This window comes from Monodelphis domestica, chromosome 1 (assembly GCF_027887165.1).
Source record: "Monodelphis domestica isolate mMonDom1 chromosome 1, mMonDom1.pri, whole genome shotgun sequence".
In the NCBI taxonomy this organism is placed as follows: Eukaryota; Metazoa; Chordata; class Mammalia; order Didelphimorphia; family Didelphidae; genus Monodelphis; species Monodelphis domestica.
In genome coordinates, this window is record NC_077227.1 from 632,147,184 (window position 1) to 632,166,266 (window position 19,083).

Below are 19,083 nucleotides of genomic sequence, written 5' to 3' on the forward strand. Positions count from 1 at the left end.
AATAGTCTTACAAGTCTTCATAGAGAAGTTGTAATTTGAACAAGCCTTAAACAATTTGGATAATTGAAGAGCTGAATAAGTAGAGTGAGGAGAGAACATTTCAGGTTAAATTTTCTTAATCACTGGTCAATCTACTTTAGTATGATTTGCTAAATATAAATTGAATATAAATGTCAAGTGGACCTTTTTCAACTTTGTTTATTAAATCTTATTTGTGGAATGAAATTATATTCTTTAAACAAACAATTGAATAATGTAAGGGAGATAGAGATTTCCCTGGGTCTAAATAAAGAAACAACAGTGTTAGGGGTGGAACCCAGATGAAGCTAGTCCCTTCGTGATTTAAGCTCAATACAAGAACTAAATGAAACACTCATAGGGCATTCAACAATTAACAAAAGGAAAATTATCTAACTATAGAAGAAGGATATTCAGCAAGGATGAAGTTTAAAGATACCTTGATTTGGTTCAACTAAACAAAGCTCAGTTGCCTGGCTTGTCCAGTGTGATCCACCATTGAAGCATCAGACAAAGCCTGTGCCTGGAAATCCTCATGACTGTCTTGTACTCAGGTGGTCAAGTAGTTATGGCAACAGCCTGAACCTTTAGTCCTGCACAAGTTTTAAGAATGGTCTCAATAACTTTTAAGGAAACAATTATCCTAATTTGTACAGAGGTAAGAAAGAGTAAACCCATTGTTCCTACCACAAGCAGCAATTCACCTAAACAAAAATGATCAACATGTACTCTCAGAACCAGCTTTCTGAAATCCATGGTGGAGTGAAAATGAATATTGGCTGTCAGTTTAGGGAATCCCAGTTTATTTGTGTGTGTGTGTGTGTGTGTGTGTGTGTGTGTGTGTGTGTGTGTGTGTGTGTGTATGATCTTGGACAAGTCATTTAACAAGTCCAGGCTTCGTTTTTGTTGGGGGGGTTTTCATCTGTGAAATAAGGAAATTGAGTTTGTTAGTCTCTACTGTCACTTCCATATCTAAACTAATGATGTTATTTCACAGGTGCAATAACATATTCCAGTAACTGTCCACCTAAGTGGTGCTGAATCAGGTATCTATTTTTTAGTCATCTGAAGTCATTACCAAATAGTAGCTTAACACTATTAACTTTCTTTTTCTTCTGGAATAGTCAGTCTTCAACTGGCATGCACCGATAAGAAACAATAATCCATTTTATAGCAAAACTTTTTATTATCACCATATAATTGATACTACAAGTGATATCTTTTACACACACCCCTTTTTTCTTTACATGATACAAGCATAAGTTAGAGAACTTTCTTAAGAGTTTGCAGATAACCCTCAAAATGGGGGGTTATATTATTTTGGGGTCACTTAGAGTAAATATATATCAAAGGGAAAAACACATGAATTAGTGTTACTTGATATTTTTTTTTTGGCAAATATTGAGAACTTTCTTGGATGTATCACACCTTCAACTAAAATGTCAGCAACAAGTCACAGGATATTGTAACATAAGAAAGCATTAAAATAATAGAGATATGGGGGGACAGCTAGGTGGCTCAGTGGATTGAGAACCAGGCCTACAGACAGGAAGTCCTAGGTTCAAATCTGACCTAGACGCTTCCTGGTTGTGTGACCCTGGGCAAGTCACTTAACCCCCATTACCTAGCCCTTACCACTCTTCTGCCTTGGAACTAATACCTAGCATTGATTCTAAAACGGAAGATAAGGGTTTAATTTAAAATTTTTATTTAAATTTTTAAATTTATTTTATCTTATTTTATTAGTTGATTTACAATATTTTTCCGTGGTTAAAAGATTCATGTCCTTCCCCTCCCCTTGCAATTCCACTGGGTTTTACATGTGTCATTGATCAAGAAGGTAAGGGTTTAAAAAAAAAGGTAATAGAGATATAGTATTTACTTCTCTTTTGCATTTAAATTTACATAAAAAATGAGGTAATCACCAGATATATACTGATTTTACCAAAATCTTCCATGTCAATGTGTACCTAGATTAAAAAATAAATTCCCAAACCCCTTTTGATGAAATTCATAAATTCATACAAATGAGTGTTTGAGGTTTTGCAGATGCTAGGTTAATGTGCTAAACTAAGCATTCTGGGTGCACAGGTCCAATTCTCAATGTCATCTAGGTTGTAGTCTTTGTTAGTTGAAGGCCTCACAGCTTGATCCATCCTTCAGCCATCATTCTTAAACTTTAGGAAGTCATTTATCTTTCCTCAAGCAAAATCAGGGTCTAGAGGTTTCCTTCCTGTTTCCTGTCTCACTGTCTACACACAGGAACAAACAGTACTCCACTTGGAACCATTCTATATTTTCTCATGAGGACAATCGTGCCAGATTGGGATGCGGGCTCTCTGTAAACAAATCTTGGGTATTGAACGTGGTGCCTGAGCAAGGACTTCGGTTTCTCCAGGGCCCATTCGTGCCAATCCTTAGAGGCATTTTTAGGCTTAGCATCTCTTTCCCTTTCCTTAGGGGAATGGAGAGGATGGGGAGAAGGGGGAGGGGAAAGAGGAAAGGGAGGAAGAAAGCTCCATCTCCTCAAGCCCGGGAGGCTATTTGGCAGAGGGAGGAGTTTGCCTTTCCTTTTCTCCCTCCCCCTAGGAAGGGGATTATGGTGTGGTAATCAGGCTTAACTCTCTCCGCCCTGGCTGCCATTTGACCCGCTCTGCAGTCCGCTGACGGCAGCTGTTGAGGGGCTTGGGGGAATGGAGGAGAAACATCTGGCACGGGAGTGGTCTCTTGCATTGGCCTCCTTGCTGTGGGCGAGGGGAATTTTCAAAGCCGGGACCAACGCTGGTTCCTAGCTAGCTATTTGCAGTCTTTTCTCCTTCCCCTCCCTCCGCTTCCTCTCCGCCCACCGCGGTCTTGCAGTTGGGCCCGCAGCCACCTCTCTCTCCCCCTCCCACCCCAACGCCAGCATCCCCAGGCCTTGGTGCTCAGCCATGGGGGACCTCCCGAGTCTCGTGCGCTTCTCCATCGCCCTCCGGATCCAGCCTAACGATGGCCCCGTCTTCTTCAAAGTGGACGGGCAACGCTTCGGGCAGAATCGGACCATCAAACTGCTCACTGGTTCCTCTTACAAGGTGGAGGTGAAGATCAAGCCCACCACTCTCCAAGTGAAGTGAGTCATATCGCTGGCCAGAAACCTAAGGGAGGGCAATGGCAGTGAAGCCCAAGACTAGCTGGGCGAATGGGGTGGGTATGATTCAGGTCGCTGCTACTCCAAGTGCAGCTAATATCTTTCCAGAATCCACTTAGCTATCCTCTGCCCCTTTCTCGAAATTAGCTGACTAAGCGCCCCCTCTCTGCTTTTTAGCTCTTTAATTGCCTTTTCTTTAGTAACTCTGCCCTCTCCATTGTCGCTGTAGCTAAAACAGGTTTCTCTAAATCTGCAGCAACCCTGAAAAGGAAATTGCTTTCCCACGAGCCCCACCACCCTTTTCTCTGTCTCTGTGTGTCTCTGCTATTGTGAGACGCTAAGGAGTAATTATCGGGATGGAGAATTCACTGCCTGGGTAACCTGAGGGAAGGATGTCTGTAGCAATTCCCCTGGTCCTATCATGCCCGATGAGGTTAGGCAAGCCTAAAAGGAAAGATTGGGAGGTGGACTTGAGGTTCCACAGTTTATCCTGAAGGATGCCATCTCATGCCCCATTGTGGGGATGAAATGGAGGAAGATGGTGACTAAAGCTGAGAAGCAGCTCTCACTCTGGGAGATAGGAAACAGGCCAAAGGGGCCCTCCTCCAATTCAGCCTCTAGCTTAGGCCTCAACCTACTGTTTTGCTTCATTTTCCTCCTTTATTTTCTGAGTTCTTGTTTTCATCCTGGTAATATCCATCACTTAAACTCAAAGCCATCCTGATAAGACTCAACTTCAATCCAGGCGCCTGGCAGCAGGAGGAAATGGGTTTTGTGCCTGTGTTCCTGTTTCTCCATAATCCTTTCTCCACAGCTGCATGATAATCCTTTTCACAGGCTTCTGGTTGGGATGACCCTGTTGGGCAGAGAGGTGTGGTGTTCCCCTGTCCCTAGGAGGGAGTCCTGGAGCATCACAAGGGTGAGGAAGGGTGAAGTCTCAATCCCCACTTTCTAGTCCTTACTGGTCTTCTGCCTTGGAACCAATACATGGTATTGGTTCCAAGGCAGAAGGTAAGAGTTTTTTGTACAAGCAGCTGGGAAAGAACTGGGCTGTAGAGTAATAAGGAAAAGGTTCCAGGACCTTTCTTTGGCAGGATTTTTTTGTAGAACTGACCAAAGAGCTAGCTTGTCTGATGCAGCTGCTTCTGTTGCCCTGATTCTATCATCAGCAGACCCTTATGGTTGTAAACATCTAATGCCCTGGGCAAGTCTGCTGTTGACCTTTCTTTTTCCCTTCTGCCTCTTCCTCTCCCATTATAATTGTCTTCTCTTTCACTTCTCTAAACCTCAGTAATAATAATAGTTTTATTTATAAAGCTCTTTAAGGTTTACAAAGCTCTTTAATCTCATTTGATTCTTGGAACTTGATTCCTGTGAGGTAGATTTTACAGTTAAGGAAGCATTTTAAAGTTGAGGAAATTGAGGTAGATAGGTTAAATGATTTTCCCAGGATCACACAGCTTAATAATTATCAGAAACCATATTTGAACTCAAGTCTTCCTAACTCTGGGTCCTGTACTCTATCCACTATATCACTTAGCTGCTTTAGAAAATAAAGTTAGACTAGATATCTAAGGTGTCTTGAAATCTAAATTCTTTAAGTGCTTTGTGACCCTTTATGGTGCTATAGTAATGATATATTGCTCTACTGGTCGAGACTTTCATTAAAAATATTTTTTTTACATCATCTACATTTATCAATCTACCTTTCTTCTAAGAGAGCCTTTCCTTATAATAAAGGGAATAGTTCAACAAAATTAACTATGTCAACCAAATTGAGCATCATATGTAGTTGTTTTTTTAAAAAACCCTATCTTTCATCTTAGAATCAATAACTCTGTATTGGTTTCAAGACAGAAGAGCAGTAAGGGCTAGGCAGTGGCAGGGTTCAGTGACTTGCCCAGGGTCACAGTGTCTGAGGTCAGGTTTGAACCCAGGACCTCTCATCTCTAGGCCTGGTTATTAATCCACTGAGTCACCTAGCTGCCTCCAATATGTTATGCAGTTTTTAATACCTAGTGTCCCACCTCCTCAAAGAAGAAGAGTTATATTGTCATGTACTCTCTCTTTTTTTTTTTGGCCACTTTTGGCCAACTGTTTTTATAACTTCTATTTTTATAAAAATCTCCAATTCCTAAGAGTTTCTACTACTGTGACAGGCCTGAAGAAAAGAAATTGAGGGTAAGTAGGACGGTTGGTATCAATGAATTATAAGCCATAAGAGCTGGAAGTCACTTTAGCGATCCTCTAGTCCAAAAGTTCTTAATGCCTGTGTGTGGTATGTATCCCTTAGGCCAGTGGTTCTCAACCTTTCTAATGCCGTGACCCCACAATACAGTTCCTCATGTTGCAGTGACCCCAAACCAAAAAATTATTTTGGTAGCTACTTCAAAACTGTAATTTTGCTACAGTTATGATTCAGAATGTAAATACCTGATATGCATTATGTATTCTCATTGCTACAAATTGGGAGGTTGAGAACTGCTGCCTTAGGCAGTCTGGTGAATCCTGTGGCCCCCTTAGAATAATGATTTTGTTTGCATAAAATTAAATGCATAAAATTACAAAGGGAACAAATTATATTGACTATTTTAAAACCAGCTCATGGGCCCCCAGTTAAAAAAATTTTAATCTGAAACAATCTCTTCATTTTATAGATGGGAAGATTAAGTCAAGAATAAGTAAATTGTCTTGAGTCAGCTTGTGATAATGGTAAATCTTGTACTAGAATCCAGATATCATGGCATCTGGGCCAGCGCTCCTTTTTCTTTACTATCTTCTTTTATTACCCATTCTGAGCCTTCATTCTGCTGCATGTGGTTACGGTATCTTGTCTTTTGCAGGGACATGACCATTGGTGGTGTACTTGTCCCATTAGAGCTGAAATCCAAAGAGCCTGATGGGGACCGAATTGTTTACACAGGGATATATGACACTGAAGGCGTGACCCCAACCAAAAGTGGGGAACGACAACCCATCCAGATCACCATGCCTGTAAGTCTAGTAGAGTTGTATGTATGGCTTGTTTGCTTTTTTTCTGGAATGTGGGGGATGGAAAGGGAATAAAGATATGGAAAAAGGGAAGGAGAAGAGAGAAAATGAAAAAATCACTAGTACGTTTCTCCTGGGAAGCCAACATGGAGTCCAAATGCTCTGAGAATGACTGTCATGGAAGAGAAGGGAGGTAGAGAATTAAGGACTTTACCTTCCCCATTACTTGAGCAGGAGAGTAAATCTGAACGATAACTTGGTCTTGTACAAACCTGAACCTTGTAGATGCCAAAGGAAACAATAAAAAGTAAAACCAAAAGGTATCTCTCTCCATTGGGACAAGTGAAATACATTGCTTTTCACTTGCTTTGACTCATCCATGTCAAGACTAACCCTGATAGCTGGTCAAAAAAAGTCTATCTTTAAGTATGTATTAGAAAATGTAAAATCCAAGATTTAGAACTGGAAAGAACCCATTGAATCCATTCTCCTTATTTTACAGCTGAGGAAACTAAGGCCTAAAAAGATGAGATGACTTGCCCAGGGTCACATTCTTGCATACTAATTCAGGATTTGAACCCAAGTCTTCTTGATTCTATGGCCAGGACCCTATGCCCTAAGCTAAGCTGATTTCATAGTGACCTCATTCGTATTGATATTCATGCTTGTTCAGTATCTATTGATATTAAATCAATTTTAGGCATAAAACATGAACACATTTTTATAGTCCCTCTTTATAATTCATCCTCATTATTTTTGCTCCATCTGTTCTCCTTCACTTCCTCAGGAACAGGCCAGCAATTGATCTTTTTACTGCAGTTAAAACAACCTTGAGTCCTACCTCATTGCCCAAAATGTCATCCTCTGCTCCTTATTCTCATATTATACATCTAATCTGTTGACAATCCTGTTGTTTCTGACTTCACAACATCTCTCATATGCAACCCTTTGTCTCCACTTACATATCCACAATACTAGTTCAAGTTCTTTTTGCCTCTTGACTGGAGTAATGCAATTGCCTTCTTACTGATTTCTTTGCCTCAAGTCTTTCCTCTCTCTGATTCATCCTCCATCTAGCTGTCAATGTAATTTTTTAAAAGTGTGAGTCCGAGCCTATCATGTACCCATACATACCCCTCCTAGGTGAGCTTTCTAATATGGGTCTAATTGTATTACTCCTCTGCTCAAAAACCTTCAATGGCTTTCTGTTACCTACTCAGAAATGTATGAGTACAAATTCCTTGGCTTGGAATTCAAAGCCTGCCAAAGTTCAGTTTCAGCTTGTCATTCTGCCTTAAATTTGCATTATTCCCCATCATGCAAAAGATTACATTACATTTCCATTCTTCAGTTTTCTCTTGCTCTTTTCCACTCTATAGATTGAATTTATACTTACAGCCCTTCTTGCTTGAAATGAACTCTCTGTATACCTCTACTGGCTGAAATAGATTCCTTTTTTTTAAAGACCCAGCTCAGTTTCCTTCTCTGATTTTTCCAGTGTGACAGCTCAGAACTAATTCCCTCCCAACTTCTTGCCTTCTTTTATTTCATATTTATTTCTTTGATCTGTGTTCTAATTTGTTTTATTCACTTGCATACTTGCTTTATTTCTTCCACCCAGAAAAAATTGTCCTATGGTTCTCTTCAGAGTATCCTCAGTGCCTGAGAGATTGATCACCAGATTGGCACTGGACAAAATTGTTCAGCCCAGGCAACTACTAACAACCGTTTTTCTTAAGTCTTAGTGAGGTTGTGAACACTGATAAAATCACAAAGTCTAAAAACATTGACATAGCGTCAGTGCAATATCTAGAAATTCTATATGCTTAATTGATTATTGTTACCATTGTAACCCTAATCAGAATTCAGGTCTTCTGATTCCTAATGTTAGTGGGTACTGAGGAGTAATCATTTACTGATAGGTAGCTCAGTGGATAGAGTTGCTGGATCTGGAGTCAAGAAGGACTAAGTTCAAATCTAGACTTGGGCATTTACTATCTATATGACCCTGAATAAGTCACTTAACCTCTATTTGCCTTAAACCACTAGAGAAGGAAATGACAAACCACTCCAGTATATTTGTCAAGAAAACCCCAGAGGGGGGCACGAAGAGTCAGATATCATTGAATGGCTGAGTAACAACAAAAATTTGTCTAGATACTTATAATGAGAAACTTAGCAGTAGCCATTTAATGTTAGGCATAATTTGTCTAATTACTAAAAAACTAATCTTCCTTCTCTTTCACATTTTGATATAAGGTATGTTAAACTTCTTCACACTCAGGAAACCTTGATGAATGGGAGATTCAGGAAAAAAGATCCTAAAATGAAACAACATATAATTTTAGAGGGAAAAGTTGTTTTTTTTACATCAAATTTTCCTAGAATTCTGAAATAAGATCTAGAAGTAAAAAACTGCCCACTCAGTCCATTTTATAAATTAGGAAACTGAGGTCCACAGAGGTTAAGTGATTTACCCAGACACACAGAACTAGTAAATATCAGATCCCAGATTTAAATATGTCATCTGACTCCAGACCACATGTTCGTTCTATTACACGACATGTGTGTGATGAGCAAACCTCACATTCCTGGGTTACTCCCTTTGAGAGGATAAATAGGCTTGAAGAATGTGATATACAGGATAGAAGCAATGAAAGATATTCAGGCTTCCTTGGAGAAGAATGGCAGCTTCTTAGGGTACCATCTGTTCTTCATAAGTTAAATTTGGCTGGAAAAAAGGAAACACTGAGTTAGGAAAGAAAAATATAATTTATAAGATTTCTTAGTGACTAGAGAAGACCTGGAATTAAAACCACAAAAGAATGACTAGAGAAGAAGATCAATGGAAAATAAAAACCAAAAAAATAAGGAGCAAAGAATCTCCAAAAAGGGGATCATCTCTCTCAAAGTGACATTCAATCTAGCCTAGCCTCAGTAAAATAGAGCCAAATTTTAAATAGAAACACCTAAAACCTCTTAGATCTTGCAGCTCTAAGTGTTGGTGTTACTGTCATCAGCTTTCTATTTTAGTCACTTATGTCATCGTGATAATTCTTAGATTTAGTTGCTTGGTGAGAAGTCAAAATTTGACCTAATGTCAATGCTTTAAAGTTATTTTTTTGGTAAACTTTGTTTTCAGAAATCTTTTCTATTATCATCAGCATTCCCTTATTTGTACAGACCCTTATTTACTAGCTGCCTAGTCTAAGGCAACAGCTTTTGACTGGCTTCCTCTCCTTCCATTCTCTTTCCCTCTCTTTTCCACTGTTTCCAGATTCATTTTCCCTTTGCACAGTTCAGGTCATGTTACCCTTCTGCTCAAAATTCTTTTTATCTACAAAATAGGTAATATTTAATTTAATAATAAATTGCTCCTTATTCCCTATGAAACAAAACTCTAAATTTGAATGCCTAGTGTTCAAGGCCCTCAATAACTAGATGCCACCCATTTTTTCCAACCTGATATACAATCCCTTTCAACACATGTTGTGCTCCAGATAAACAACTTGCTACCACTTCATTATTCGTCTGGAACTTCCTGACTTGAGTGCCTTTACTTATGTTATTCCCTTTGTCTATAATCTCCTCCCCCTGCCTAACTTTTGAAATCTAATAGAGCCAAAGTCAAATGACATCTCTTTCAGGAAGCCCTCCCTGATTCTTTTTCAACCTCACTAGTTTTCACCACTTTTCAACATCACTAGTCATATAGCACCTTGAACCTTTCCAATATTCATAGTCAGAGCAGTTTTACATTTATTACATAGTATTATAATGTTTGTGTGTGTTATGTCCCTTCTCCCACTAGATTTAAAATTCTATGAAAGGGACTCTTATCTAAATTACATCTATAACTCTTAGGGCTGAATATCTTTCTTTGTACACAATTGACATAAGTGATTGGCAATGGATGAATCAATGCTGTGTGGCCATAATAATCTTCATAACAACACTTACAATCAGCTCTGCAATATTTTAGGATTCTTTCTCCCAACCACTTAGAGTGGTTCTAGGCAAACTAGTCTACAAAGTACTCATTTTAATGTCCAAGAAAAACAACTAAAAACAGTCCATCTGCTGCATAGAGAAAATGAATCATAAAATCCAATAAGATATGTGCTTGTTACAAGCAAAAAATGTCCTGTTGATTGTTACAGAAATATTTGAAATTTTTAGTAGAATTTCAGGAGGTCTAAGGAATTTCTGGGCATCATGTGGTAATTTAAATGGGAATTAGGAGGCTCAGTGTATAGATAGCCAAGCTTGGAGAAAGGAGGTTCTGGGTTCAAATTTGGCCTCAGACACTTCCTAGCTATGTGACCCTGGCAAGTCACTTTACTTCAGTTGCCTAGCCTTTACCATGCTTCTACCTTGAACCCGTACTTACTGTCAATTCTAAGACAAGGTAAGATGAACTGCCAAATGTGTTCAAATTTGAACTGAGATTTTTCTGGCTTTACACTTAAAGCCACTTAGTTTGTAAAGGACCTAATCATATGGCTACCTCATAATATTTTGTTCGTGTCATTGCAGCAACTGTTATCCTTTGCAGACACCTCAAAAATAGCCCTCCTTTCCCAGTCTTACACATTGCTGAATCACTATTCACCATTACGAATATCACTATTAAGCTCCTTGCACAAGACATCATTGCTAATATCCTAAGAATTATTATACTCAATGTGTATATCTCTCAAGAACAGCGTCACAGTGAAGATAGAGGCTGCCTCTGAGATAGAATGGTTTGGAATCAAATTCTACCTCTTTCAAATATTGGCTGTGTGATCCTTCATGACTCACATAATTTCTGAGTGCCTTTTAACAGTTCTCTAAGATTACAAATTGTAGAAGTACCTACATTGGTAAAACTCATTAAGAATTAACTATAACAATGAAATCACAGCTCCAGGCTTCCCCAAAATAGTCTTCATTGCCTTTTGGTCACCCACAGTCTTGATTTGTCAAAAATAATAGTGTTCTACAATTTGGAGGTGAGGATAGATAGATAGATAGATAGATAGATAGATAGATAGATAGATAGATAGATGGATGGATGGACATATATGGGGGGAGGGAAATGGGTCATTGAGATCTTTTTCAAAACAGAATAAATGGAAAGGCAGAAACAGATGAGCAAGACAGCTTTAAAAGCTATGTATTAAATTTATTACACTTTAAAAGAGAGCCAAACTGTACATATCAAAGATATGTTTCATGTGAAATCTTTTTTCCTGTTCTAAGTACATGAAAATGCCCATTTTATTTGGTTTCTGTTAAGTTCAGAATCAAGTAAATAGAAGCTTATGGAAAATGTAATTACTCTGCAGTTTCCCAAATAAAATTCAACCTTCTCTTTTCTTCTTATTCAATTATGGGCCAAATTTTTTATCCAGATTCTGTGCTTTTCTAATATAGAATGCTCATAGACTATCTTAGTGGACTTCCATATAAATACAGGTCATAGCCAAGGAAACTGGAATTCTTCATCCACTTTGTTTTTCTTGGGTAGAATGTTAGGCTGGTCTGTTAAGTGGCTGTAGATAATGAGCAATATCCATCATTAAAGGAGATTAATTGGTATAATATAATATAGATTAAGTTCTTTTCCCTTCCCCCATCAATATGTGTGTGATATATATCTATTTATATACTTATCACATGTGTGTGATACACATACTTTATCCCTAAGCAGGAAGTGCTACTTGACACTCTGACCTTGAATTAAATGTATTATATGAAGCAGAATTTGGAATCTTTAAAATACAAATCCTAGACCCTTCCTCCTAAAAATCACATGAACCTCCAATAATTACTGTGGGTTAATAGCTTGTTGATTTTACCACCAACATTTTGGCAGCTTTGGGTTTTTGTGTTGATCCCTTTTTTGTGCCAAGTATATAAAGTCTCCTAAAGTGTTCATAAATTCTAAGTCATATTCAAATATTTATTCTTAGGGTGGAACAAGGACCATTCTGAAAAGCCATTTGGCATTATGATTTTTTAAATGTCTAAAATGTCCATACCCTTTGACTCAGAGATTGGCCAGACAAAAATATAACCCAGAGAGGTTAAGACAGAAAGATACTGTATACCCCAAAATATTTGTAGCAACATTTTCTGTGGTAGAAAAACTGGACACAAAGGTTCTTGTCTTTTGGGGAACAACTAAACAAACTGTGGTTATTAATATCATGGGATACTATTGCACTATTAAAAAGTTGAATATAAATTAGAGAAACATGGTTGGGGGAACATAATCAGAAAATAACATGATATAAAACTAAATATTGCTTGAGAACAACTGTAGCTCTTTTTCTGAAATTCGAAGCTTCCATTTAATTCTGAGCCCTGTGGTACCTGTATTACAGTCCCTCTAAGAGAGGTAGTGGATAGAGAATGGATTTCAGAATCGGCAAGCCCTGACAATGAGTTCCTTGTCTGACATATTGGCCATGCAACCTTTTGAATGCCCAAGGCAACTCTTTACCTGGAGTTATCACATGTACAGTCCAAAACAAGCAAATAAACAAAAAACCTTCTAATGGATTAAACTATGAATAATGTGGAGACAAATACCTCCCAAGCAGCACCTTAACTGAGTGAAAAAAGGGTCACACAAAATAATACTTCCTCATGATTATATACCCTTTTTGCTTGTCAAGAACTTTTTACATTGCTTTTTTTCATTTCATCTTCTCAACCATCCTGTGAGGTTATCGATAAGACAAGTATTATACTCATTTTGCAAATGAGGAAGCTAAGACTCAGGGGTTAAATAATTTGCTTAGAGAAACTCATCTAGTTATAGGTAGAACCAGAACTAGAATTTTGATCTCTAGTCCAATGAAATTTAACTATATACCTCCCCTGGAGACATAAGTCAGTAATCTATTTAAGGGGTCCCTTCTTTGACCTAAAAGCAAAGTGTCCAGACAGAATTTACAACAAAAACAATGTTGCTTAGGAGTAAATTATTCCGTATGTGAACAGACATAGATCGTAAGTGTGGTGAGATGTGTTCATTCCCTCCCATCCTCAACTCCAAGATTCCTATATTAAGTGTTTTTCCACATGACACTATAATGGGAAGAAAGCTCTGTTTACATACCCATGGTTAGGGTTTTGTGAACTTAAGAGATTCCAGTCACTGTTTCTAATCAAATATAGGAATCATAAGGAAGGTAAATTTCACAAAGAAAAAAAATATTTGATCCCTAAGTGGATCAGAAGGGCTAGAACTAGGGTGGGGGTTATGGTAGAGGATATTGTTTTAGGACACCCTGGGGAAATGTTTGGAGAACTTCTGACCTCCCTTCTTCTTTAGCAGCAGCAGCAGCAGAGTCTTAGAGCTTTGACCACACGCCTTTCTCTTGGCTGGTGACAAGTCTAGGGATGATGCCAAGCTACTACTCCCCACCCCCACCTTGGGAGAGGGTCGAGGATAAAATAAGGACAGGGATCTTGGTGCTTTATGTCAAAGTCTTGAAATAGCACAAGGAGGGCTGCATCTGGGTCAGTCTAACCCAGCGGGCACTCGAGCATCTGCTGAGTGGACGGTGGGATATTCCCTACTCTTCTAATCTCCTGAAAGAGCTCCAATGGATCTCCCTCATAGGACAACTTTGCCTGCTTGCCTAGGAAGTTTTCATGGTTTGCTTTATGGAGGGATATTTACTTCTTGAGTCATGTATGGTATCTTAGTGTTCGTTTTGTATTCAGCACAGTAGGGAATACACATTAAGCACTCAAATATTTGGTGAATTGTATAGTACAACGTTTTTCATCTTGGTTGCTCTTGTGGGACCATGTTAACAAATCTTCAGCAAAATAAACCTTGCAGTAGCCTATATAAATTAGGAGGCTCTTTTTTTTTCCCCAGATTTCAATTGAATAATTTTATTTAATTTAGAATATTTTTTAGGAGGCTCTTTAATAACTTTTCCTAAATACTTAAGTAGATATATGATCTCCTTCCTGTGGATACTCCCCATCCTTTATGACAAAAGTCTCTTTATGCCTTCTAATCCTATGATTTTTGCCTATGTCTTTGACAGAGAAAACAAATATTTATTAAGTGCTCACCATGTGTCAGATACTGTTTCAAGTGCTAGAAAATAAAAAGTCTGGCCTCAAGAAAGGTTACATTTCTAGCAGAGGAAGAGAGAGTACATAAAATGGAGCTGAAAAGGGGAGAGGGGTGGTATCAGCATGGGGAAGTCCAGACAGGACCTGAGAGAGGAGCCAAAGAATAAGCAAGGGACTGGCCTGGGCACCTCCTCAAAATAGATGTTTATAGAGGACCTCATCATGGCATTTTCCAGCATAAAAATTCTTCTGGGTATGGAGAAATTTGGAAAATCAAAAACAGAGCTAGGAAAGGAATAAAGGGAGAGGAGACACCAAATGTACCTTCTTCTGAGATTCTTTAATTCTGAGATTCTTCTTTAAGTTTTAAATTTTGTGGGTATGAATGTAACAGTTAGGCAATTAGTCTATTGAACCTTCCTTTCCTATATAAGTCCCAAGGCCATATGTGGCTAGCTTAGCTCTTTTTCTAGTAATATACATTCTTGATGCATCTCTTCTCCAACTTCTTACAACCAAGCCATTACTAACAGTATACTCTTAGCCAATAACCACACTGTGTCTTTCCTTTGTTCTGGAAGTCACCTGAAAGCTTAAAATCATTAGTGTGTCAAAAAACATAAAGGCTAATTTTCTTTTAAACCCTTACCTTCCATCTTGGAATCAATACTGTGTATTGGCTCCAAGGCAGAAGAGTGGTAAGGGCATGGCAATGGGGGTTAAGTGACTTGCCCAGGGTCACACAGCTGGGAAGTGTCTGAGGCCAGACTTGAGCCTAGGATCCCCCATCTCTAAGCCTGGCCCTCAATCCACTGAACTACCCAGCTGCCCCCTATAAGGCTAATTTTTAAAGTATGGCTATATTTTAAGAATAATTTTATTCTGCATCTCACAAAATTAGAACAGTGGAGAATTGGAGAAGGGAAGGACATAGTGATAGTGATGGAGGAAAGGATTGGAGAAAAAGCATCAAGAAAACAGTAGCTACTCAGAAGCCCAGTCCTACTACTGATCATCACATGAGAAGTTCATTTCTAACTTGGAACAGAGAGCCCCACCTTAGGCAGCCACACCTAGAAGAGATATCCAACTGACTTGAGCCTACTGCAGCTTATCAGTCTCAAGCTCAAGCACTCCACCACCCTTAGCCACCACTGTAACAGACAACCAAAAGAGATGCAGAAAGAGAACATAGATAAATGTAACAATTTTGAAACTAAAATGCTATATTGTATATATATGCATTATATATACATATATTAAAATGAGTTTATAAAACAGATTCATGGTTTTACATATGATATCCTTTTTTGTTCTTTATACATGAAAATTATGTACTTGAGGGCAGCTAGGTGGCTCAGGGGATAGAGTCAGTCCTAGATATGGAGGGTCCTGGGTTCAAGTTTGGCCTCAGACACTTCCTAGCTGAGTGACCTTGGGCAAATCACTTAAGCCCAGTTGCCTAGCCATTACCTTTCTTCTGCTTTGGAACCAACACTTATATAAGTCTAAGACAGAAGATAAGGGTTTTTTAAAAAGAAGGATAATGTGTATTTTGGGGTTTTTTTAAGTTCAGAATATAAAATTATTAATTTAAAAAATCCACCAATCCTTCACTTAGATTACTTGCTATCAGAAATTTGTCTAGGAATAATGCCTTCATTGTGTTTGTTTGACACTAGATATCATTATCTTTTCTAAGCAGTAGCTACTCACAAGCTCAATTCCACTATTGATCATCATGGAAACTTAGATTTCATTTCCAACTTGGACCAGTTAGCCCCACCTTGGGCAACCAAAGGATACCACACAGTAGAGATATCTAATTAGTTTGAGCCTACTGCAGCTTATCACTCCCAAGCTCAAGCACTCCATCACCCTTAGCCTCCACAGGAGCAAGAATCACAGGCATGCACCACCACACCTGGCTCTTTTCATCACTTCTCTTAGCAAAATAGTATGCCTTTGCAGTCTTATAACATCATTTGCTCTATCACTCCCAGTTGATAGGTACTCCCATACTCCTGTCTTTGGTCTTTGACACCACAGACAAATAACAATTTTGACTAATGTTAATGGTTCTTCATATTCGCCGGCTGTATACACACTGTAGAACCACCTTAGCATAATATATTTTGCTCTATGTGGTTATCCACCATTACAACTTCTCCCAAGAAACTTATATATAAGTTTGTATAACTTTCATGAATCTCATTATTTTTGAAAACTCTAATATACTTCCTAGATTACAAAATTTCAGAGATGCCCAAAATTTAAAATAGGATCTCTAATTCCTCCTTAGTAATATTTTTATTGTCTCCTCCAGTCAAGAGTCAATCAATCAATGGTCTTAAATGTGCAATTCTACTTCTAAAATTCTAATTTAGAATTTTAAAATTGATAATATTTAGATAGATAAAATAAGACATTAAAATAAATAAGACATACTGCCATGACTTTTGAAATACACTTTTCCACTTGTTTGTTAACTTGTTTAATTCCATTGGTTAAAAAGCAAAATATTTGGAGCAAGATTTTCCCTTCTCTTTTATGTGTTGACATAATTATTTTTGTTACTAATTTTATAATTCTTAAAAATTATTGTATTCAGAGGTGATTGTTAGCTTTTTAATGGAATTGAATGTGATCCTTTGAAAGAATAATTAGGTTGGAATAATAAAAATAATTTCATTTTACACAACTTTGATTTATAAGGAATCAGAAAGGTACAATGGGAAAAGTGCTAGAGTTAGAGAGTTAGAGAACTACCCATGAAGTCTTGAGCAAATCACTTCTGCATTCTGGGCTTGGTTTCCTCAATCATAAAAGAAGGAGTTTGGACTCTCTAGGGTCCCTTTCATTTCTGCATTTATGACACCATGTATCAGAAACCTATCTTTACACAAAATGATGACCTAGTACGTATGAAATACATAGTCAATTTCATTAAGTACTTTTTATGTACTTTATAAAGTACTTATGTTCCAGGCACTTTGCTAAGCACTGGGGATATTAAAAAGGACGTAAAAGTACTGTCTTTGCTCTGAATTCATACTTTAGTGAGAGAAACAACATGTAAATATTTACAAACATGATGTAAACAGAATAGATGACAAGTAGCAGAGCAAAAGATAAGTCTTACGGTTCAGAACCTTGTTGTTCTAAGACAAAATTCCTGGTCTGTTTGCCGGTAGCAGTAAAATATGTTTCTTATTGACTGTTTTCTCTTTCTCCAGTTCAATGATATTGGGACCTTTGAGACCGTGTGGCAAGTCAAGTTTTACAATTACCACAAACGGGATCATTGCCAGTGGGGAAGCCCCTTCTCTGTCATTGAGTATGAGTGCAAGCCCAATGAGACGCGCAGCTTGATGTGGGTGAACAAGGAATCTTTCTTGTGAACATAAGCCTGATATTGCTGGACAATCTCTTCAGAAATCTACCTTAACAAAATTGAACCCACAACCAGCACAAGCCTTAATTAAGGCCTACTTTGACTGCTGCTCTCTCTCATTGGATACTGGTAACACATGAGTCTCAAACTTTTTGGAGGTATAATCCTCCCCTGATGCAAGCCCCTTCCCCTCTTGTTGCAGATCGTGAGGCAACATCCCTGACAAAACAACACCTTTCTCTATTTTGCATCTATGTACTTGCCCCCAAGGTACTTGGTCATACCATTGACTGCCTCTGGCGATCGCCAAGCAGAAATGCAAGTTAGATGTTGTGTATTTAAGTGGTTCTGTGGACTGTTGTGTTTCTTGTTTCCAAGTTGAATGACTTCTTCCTTTCTATTCAGTGTTGTAAATTGTGTTTGGACCTTATTCACCATGTGGAATTTGGTAACATGTACCCCTTGCTGCTTTAGACTCTGGAGGGATTTTTCAAAGCAGGCTCTTTGGAAAGGTATGAACTACAACAAGCAATAACTAAAGTGGTTTGCTAGGCAGAGTCCCTTATTTGTATCTTGGCTTTGTGGAAGTGGGCTTGCAGATAGATAGCATTTTTCCTTTTTTTTTTCTCAGATGTAAAATGAGATGGCCAAAATGGAAGGAACCTCAGAGAGAGCCTAGTTCTATAACTAGGCTCCTATAAGTAACTAAAATCTAATCCAACTACTTCTGTGTGGGGATTAAGAGATTGTCAAAACTCTGCTTTTTGCAAGCCAGTTTACCTGAATTTTGTCATATTGCCCCTTAAGAAGTCCTGGTTATATTGCCTCTGTGGTTGAGACCTGCATATTAATAGCATCACTACATTCCTCCCTCATGTGAACTTTGTAAAACTATATATGGAATTGTAATCAACTTTTGATCTTTCTAATAAAGGAATTGGAAAGTATACTCTTATTTGCTCTCTTGATTTGGATAATGACCCTTTTGGTAAGGCAGATATGACTGTGCCACTAGTTGCCTTAGCTCCAATCCATTCACTTACGCTTCAGGGGGCATATAATCTAGACCTAAAAAGCCAATTATCATTCCAACTGCTAAATAAAAGCTCTCTGGACCACATCTTCCAGAGCCTACCTACTGCCCTGCCTCCTACCTGCTCAGTGAAAGTGAACATATAGTCATCCCCTCACTGGTCAGTACCTCACAACTCCTTAGAAGAGACTCATCCACATGGCCTCTAGAGCTCATAATCAATAGATAATAAGGACCTAAATCCACAACACAGGTCAACAGAAAACCTTGGCTTTGTTCCTATTACAGGAAGTTATTCTGATAGATTAAGGTCCAACCAGAAAGCGAAGCTTCAAAAGATGGTTATTAAGGGGGTGGGGGAGAAGAGGAAGAATCCACACCACAAGGTGGCTTCAAGTTGAACCAAAGGAGACTCTGTAGGATCCTTTGGGA

General features: G+C 38.4%; 1 protein-coding gene across 1 annotated transcript; it reads left to right on the forward strand.

Annotated features, from left to right (window-relative positions):
* Positions 1-2,253: 2,253 nt before the first annotated feature.
* Positions 2,254-18,565, forward strand: CNRIP1 (cannabinoid receptor interacting protein 1). Its single transcript, XM_001374502.4, has 3 exons — positions 2,254-3,127; positions 5,989-6,139; positions 17,461-18,565. The coding sequence occupies exons 1-3, from the start codon at positions 2,949-2,951 to the stop codon at positions 17,623-17,625; spliced, it is 495 nt and encodes a 164-aa protein (XP_001374539.1). The 5' UTR covers positions 2,254-2,948; the 3' UTR covers positions 17,626-18,565.
* The last annotated feature ends 518 nt before the right edge of the window (positions 18,566-19,083 follow it).

Coding starts and splice junctions, on each gene's coding strand:
- CNRIP1 (XM_001374502.4), top strand. CDS start 2,949: ATGGGGGACCTCCCGAGTCTCGTGCGCTTCTCCATCGCCCTCCGGATC. Junction 3,128..5,988: donor CCCACCACTCTCCAAGTGAA/GTGAGTCATATC, acceptor TGTCTTTTGCAG/GGACATGACCATTGGTGGTG. Junction 6,140..17,460: donor CCATCCAGATCACCATGCCT/GTAAGTCTAGTA, acceptor CTCTTTCTCCAG/TTCAATGATATTGGGACCTT.